Source organism: Aphanomyces astaci (assembly GCF_000520075.1).
Source record: "Aphanomyces astaci strain APO3 unplaced genomic scaffold supercont1.136, whole genome shotgun sequence".
NCBI classification, from domain to species: Eukaryota; Oomycota; class Saprolegniomycetes; order Saprolegniales; family Verrucalvaceae; genus Aphanomyces; species Aphanomyces astaci.
Genome location: NW_009798399.1, coordinates 104477 through 110864, shown reverse-complemented (window position 1 = coordinate 110864; position 6388 = coordinate 104477). Strand labels below are relative to the sequence as shown.

At 57.9% G+C, this 6388-nt stretch overlaps 1 protein-coding gene across 1 annotated transcript; it reads left to right on the top strand.

Annotated features, from left to right (window-relative positions):
• Positions 1-1093: 1093 nt before the first annotated feature.
• H257_18105 (hypothetical protein) lies at positions 1094-3496 on the top strand (the record flags this gene model as incomplete). The annotated part of the gene is made up of 4 exons (XM_009847116.1): positions 1094-1610; positions 1679-1851; positions 1914-2801; positions 2876-3496. 4 exons carry the CDS (start codon positions 1094-1096, stop codon positions 3494-3496), a joined length of 2199 nt encoding a protein of 732 aa, XP_009845418.1.
• Positions 3497-6388: the final 2892 nt, after the last annotated feature.

Here is a 6388-nt window from a genome sequence, read left to right as displayed (position 1 = left end):
CGGGTGAAAATTTGGCCATAGAGGTGGCCGCTGAAATGCATCTTGATGTTTGTATGTGACTGGTATCCGTAGGTAGTATCCGGAATGTTTCCGCAGCTTTAACCTCCTGAGGAATAAAACGCATGAAATCAGGGTTTAACGTATGAACGATTAAGGTTTAACTACAATTTGAATACGTTAAACAATAAAACCTGCAGTCGTGGATTTGGCATGATGGAAGGTTTTAGTTGACGTGCACCATAGCTAATCGTGTAAATGAAAACTGAATTTCTACTTGTTAGTCCACTATGGATCTTCTACTATTCTATTGTTCTAAACATCTTGGACGAATGGCCGAATAATCGGACCTCGCGGCATGGCACAAGTGGCCTTGTTGGTGTGTGTGTGAGTGCAGTTGAAGCTCTGCTACGTCTGACGCATACACCAACAAGGCCTCCACGGGGAACTCCCACCGTTGCTAGCTACGACTCTTAGCTTTGTCAATGGCCATTTTGTAGGTCTTGTCGTGTTGGTGGGCTTTCGGTTCGTCGTGTGGACTGTGGCCATCCTAGTGAGCTTGCAGGGGGACTTGCCGATGGTAGATTTGTCACAGGGTTTGTAACTATTTGACGAAGGTAGGCGCGGCGCGAGCGAGCGAACACAAGGCACAAGCGTGTAGAGTAAGTCAAAAGTAAAAGTCAAGGTTAGCTATCTAAGCGGAGGCGTCGTTCCGAGGTTCAAAGAGTCACCAGAACATTGTGGGAAGATCGGGGACCTGGCTATTGCTGGTTCCGGGAGTAACGGGTTCGACCAGATTAGTCCCAGAGTTACAGTGGGATGATGATCCTGTAACCGGAGACATGACGGTTAGCGGGAAACGTCGAAAGAAAGTCGCTTTCTTTCACCCCGTGACATTCTCCTCCGCTTAAGTCCGAAGCTCCGGCAAGGACCAATCAGCACACAGAGTCCCGGGAGAATGGTCGTTGGGCGAGAAAGGTCGGCTAGCGCCGCGGTCCGGAAAGAATCCCGCAGCCAGAAAAGGTGCACACAGCGAGGTCGCTTCATTCGGCAACCTGACTCGGAGGCCACGAACATGGATCACAGTTCGGCGAGGATGACACCGCCACCGACGGCTCGGCCGCGGGGACCCGCAGATACTTCCGGAGCGCCGGACGACGATGCCACTACAGTCTCCTCCACCCGAGACCACGCGGCGCTCGCAGAGCAGGCGGCCACTCAGGGGCCGGATGACCACGCCTCGCCATATTCCTTCTTGCGTATGCGCACCGTGCTCTCCCATGCCATCGCAGACCTGCGCAACAGCATTCGGCGAAACGAACGATCGTTACGCGTCCTCCAGGAAGTTCGGGCAGCGATGGCGTCGACCCTGGGGAGCGGTCCCCACGACATGTCACAAGCTCGTCACGCCCTGGTGGACGAAGTGGAATTCTTGAGAGCGACGTTTTCTGAAGTGAACGCCGAAGTCCTGGACCTCCGGACGGCCCTGGATTCGAGTCGACCGGTCTTGGATACGGCACAGGCTGAACAGGAGGGGGCCCACGACTTGCTACAAGAGGCCCAAGAGTCGCTCCGATCCTTGGAGCAAGGACAACACGACCTCCGGGAGCAGCGTGACCAAGCCCAGGCCAGGCTGAACGACCAGCAGGCAGAACCCGGGACCTGACGAGTCAGTTGACAGCCCAAACGGAAAAGGCCACCGAGCTGGGGCGGCGAGTTCAAGAGGCGGACCAGGCCCTGGAAGTCATGACTGCCGAGGTGAACGATGCCCGGAACTACACGGCGCATTCGGCCAGGTTGGTCGCCGGGAAGGAAGGGGTTGTCAAGCTGGCGCTTCAGAACAAGTCGTTGGTGGTTGCCGGGACCTTCGCCGCAGCCTCGAAACCGAGAGAGCAGACTATGAGAAGGCGCGTCAGGATCGGGATCGGGCACTTACCACGGCGGGAGAACTCCAGGAACAACTCAGAGTCGCCCAAGACCGCATCGCGCAACTCGAAGCGCAACCTCCCCGTTTTTCTGCTAGCAACCCGGCTTGGGACATCCTACTGGCCGAGAACCAAGACCTCCGGGAGGCGGCCAAGACTCAGAAGGCGAGGGCCAAGGACTCCCGCCTTAAAAACAAGATCCTCCGGAGCCAAATCGAGGCCTTCCAGGCCGACGCATTACGAAAGTTGGGAGCCCTGGAGTCCCGAGTACAGGGGTACGCGAGCCAGGGCCAGCATCACCGCGAAGATTTGGCCCAGTTGGAGGAAAAGTTACTTCGTGAGAAACAGGCCAGCCACGATCTCGAGGAGAAACTTCAAGCGTTCCAAGAGAGCGAGCGGACGTCGGCCCGAGCCTTGTTGCATGCCAACGAGCACTTCCAAGATGCCGTCCCGTCGTTTTGGGATTGGGTCGCGCAACATTTGCAGGTGTCCGGGGCCGCCGGCGTGGCGCCGCTGATAGAGGCGTGGACCTCGAGTGATCCGGATCGCTTCAAGTCCTGCATCGAGAGCGTAGGCATTTTTCCTGCCAAGGCCGCGCGCGGTTTGACGGAGCCCCTGCTTGGGCGAGTCCGGGGCCCGACGTTCAGTGCTTGGGTGAATACGGCCCTCCCGGTCATGAGGGATGCGTTGAAGGAGTCTTCCACACCGTCGTCGGGAGTCCTGGAGGCGGACGTTGTCGAGGCCCCTCCGGGCTCGGGGGCTAAGGGTTCGACCCTCCCAGGACAGGCGGGAGCCAAGGCACCCGTACCCCCATCCCCTTCGCGTCCCGCGAAACGCTCGGCCACAGGAGGGCGTCCCGGTAAACGAAAAGTCTCCCGCGTTCACGCTGCTGTTCCTTTGCCATCCGCGGACCGGAATCTACCCCGAGACGTTGATCGAAGCCGTGGGAACAGTACAAAGCGCAGGAGTCGTTTATTCATTCGTCGTGGCGTCGACTTCCGCTGTGGGCGGAGCTCCAGGAACAACTCGAGGACTTCTGGGAAAACCATGCCCTCGCGCACTGGAACCGTCGTTTCATGCGGGGGTCGGCCGAAGTGAATGCCGAAGTTGAGGCGGCCATGGGGCCATTGGTGGGCATTATCGGATGCCTATACCGCATCATTCGGCGCCACGGAACCGACTTGTTGCGCTTCCTTTGTTACCCCCATTCGTATTGGCCGGACTTCCTTCGCGACGGGGTATCTTTGAAGATGATGGCCTCGGTCCAGGGTGCTCGAGACGTGCAGGAATACTTGTCGTCGCAAGGTTCGGAATTCCGGCCGGAGGTTCCGTCCACTTCTCGCACGGAGCCGTTCGATCCCCCTTTCATGGTCACTCTAGCCTTCCTCAAGGGGCGCTCGCTCAGGGAGTTTTGGTTGAAGAAGTTTGACCCCTTGAATCCGGCGAACTGTTCTCAGGAGAGAGTGTCGCGAGTGTTGACGTGGTTGTATGCTCAGCCCGAAGAGTGCCGACGCGCCGGCGTCTATCAGGGGCGTTTCCCGTTCGTGGTGGGCGACCGTTCGCATCCCCCCTAAGGGTCCCAGTGGGCACGTGTTATGCCGCGCCCAGCGGGTATTCCCCCCACGGGGCATACGCCCCCACTTCCCCACACCACCGGGGTACCGAAAACGGACACGACGTTCGGCGCGTCCCCAACCCTTTCAGCTTCCGGGGTTCAGAGTACGCTCCCGGCACCGGAAATGGTGGACTTGTTGTCCAATTCCGCTACGGACACCGATGAGGAGACGGTGATCATAGACCTTTGACTTTCCGGGACGGCGAGAATAGTCCGGTTCTTGTGTAATGCAGTGTTTCATGTATAAATGCAGTATTTTGAGTCTTCCCGGAATCCAAAGAAAGGATCGGGCTGACTGACGGAGTAGCTAGTACTAGCGAACCACGGCTTCCACGTCGAGTTCCGCTAGTCTGGGGCTGCGACGTAGGGTAGGAAGGCCTTGGTGAGAGCGTTCCAGGTTCTCATATTCCGAGATGAACGACTCGTAATCGGTAAGCCGAGATCGCGGGGTCCAATGGGTTTCTCCATCCGCATGCCTTACCAGGTATTCGGGCTCCCCGGGCGCCGTGCGCCTCTTGTCCAGGACCTTGACAATGGGCGTAGGGGTGTTCGTGTAGGCCACGTCTCCGTCGGCGAACTCAAGGCGGTCGATGAAGCTCGAGTCTGGAAGCAGATCGTCGCCCAGAAGGACGTCACAGGCCTCCTCCCAGGTGCCATCAGTCTCTTGGTATCCTTCCGGGACCTCGTCGTTAAACGGGCGAGTCCAATAACCTCGTAAAGCCTTGAGCCGGTCCACGTTGATAGGGACGACTCGGTCGGGGTGGGTAGGTAAGTAAATCCGGTACGTGTTCTCCCCTTGCCGACAGTGGATTCGGTAGGGTCCGTGCCAGTGGTAGGCGAACTTTCGGACTCTGATGTCGTCAGGGTGTGTCGTCTTATGGAAGTATTGGTAGACCCATACGGAATCTGCGGGTTGGAAGTCAACTTTCCGCTGACTGTCTCGAGAGGTCGCATCTCGGTTCTGCCCTTGGAGTAACTGGGCTTCCACTAGCTTCCGAGTGGTTGTGAACCACGCACTCTGTTTCCTGCGCCATTGTGGGAGTTCGTCTGACTTCCAAAGCGGCTCCTGGTTCGCGAAAGCCAAATGGAAGGGCTGCACGGGATCCCTCCCGTGCATGCAGAAGAACGGAGTATCTCCCAGAGTCTCCTGGTGGGCGGTACGATAAGCCCATAGTAGCCGTGGCAGGTACACGTCCCAGTCCGTGTGGGCCGCATTTACGTACATTTTCAACATTGTGGCCAGCGTGGAGTTAAATCGTTCCACCAGCCCCTGTCCCTGAGGATGTCCGGGGGCACTAGCCACTTTCTCGATTCCCAGGGTCTGGTAGAGGGTTTCGGCGAGTTTAGTCACAAAATTCGACCCGCGATCCGACAGCAACTTGTCCGGCACCCCATGCCGGCATATCACGTCGTCTATCAACGCGGTCACGAAGGTAGTGGTCTTGAGATCTGGGACCGGTATAGCCTCCGCCCAACGCGTGAAGTAGTCCATGAACACCAGGATGAACTTGTTCCCTCCGGGGGTGGTTGGTAAGGGGCCGAGCGCGTCGACCACGACGAAACTGAACGGGCCCCTGAGGCCGTACACGGGCATCCGTTGCAGTCGCCCTTGCTTCCAGGGTCTCGTACCCTTGGCGGCGCCACATCGGACACAACAGATGCAGTACTCCCGGACGTCCTCGCCCCATCGGTGCCAGTACCCAACTCGTCGTACCCTTTCCAAGGTCCGTTCTCTTCCGAAGTGCCCAGACAACGGGGAGTCGTGGCAGAGCGCCAAGACGTCGGTCGTCATCGAGATCGGAATTACCGGTACTAGATTCAACCTGGGATTTCTGATTGGGGACTTCAAGATCACCCTCCGATAGAGTACTTGGTCCTTCACTTCGTAATGCTCGGACGTCCGGGTTACCACCTTCATAAGCCATTCTTCCAGGGGAAGTGCCTTGTCCTCGAGGTACGCCTTCATGGAAATGGTGAACGGATCCCTTGCCTGTTCTTTACGTAGTACCCGGTCGGGCAGAGCGTACGTGTCGTCGTAGTACGGAGGTAGTTTCAGGGGTGACACCCCGTCCGCTTCGGCAGCCGGAGGATTCTCTAGCATCTACTAGAGAATCCTCCAAGCCCTCAGAGACGGGGGTTTCGCCGTCGGGGCAACGGTCAGGGGTTCTGGGGAGTTTGCTTGGGTCCTTGGGGCTCACTCCTTTTATCATTTTGGCTTCCGGGGGTTCATGGGGTGGTTCCGACGCGCGGGCTTGGCCCCTTGTGATCGCTCCCACTACTCCCGAGGCTATAGAGCACACTCGGGGACCCCCTGCCGGCAGGGGCACCGCTGAGAAATCTTCGGTCTCCGCATCCCAATGATATGCGCTCAGGGTGGGTTCGCCCTGGGACTCTATGGGGAGTCGTGACAGTCCATCAACGCACCCCATCTGTGCTCCAGGGCGATGAACCACTGTGAAATCCAGGCTTTGTAGGTGCACGGCCCACCGGGCCAACTTCCCATTTCCGGACTTCGATCCGGTCTTGTATAACCATACTAGGGCCGCGTGATCCGTGTAGACCGTGAAGTGTCTCCGGTCGAGGTAGGGTCTGAACTTGGTTGTGGCCCACACCAACCCATAACACTCGATCTCCGAGACTCCGACTTTCTTCTTGATCCATTTTTGTTGAGAGGCGTCCAGGGCTTGGCTAGCATACGCAATCACTCGGTGTCGGCCTCGTTGTTCTTGCATCAATACTGCCCCCAGGGCTATGGGGCATGCGTCCACGAAGACCGTGAATCGTAGTTCGAAGTCCGGGTAGGCTAGGATTGGGGGGCTGGCCAGCTTTCTCTTCAGGTTGTCCAGAGAGG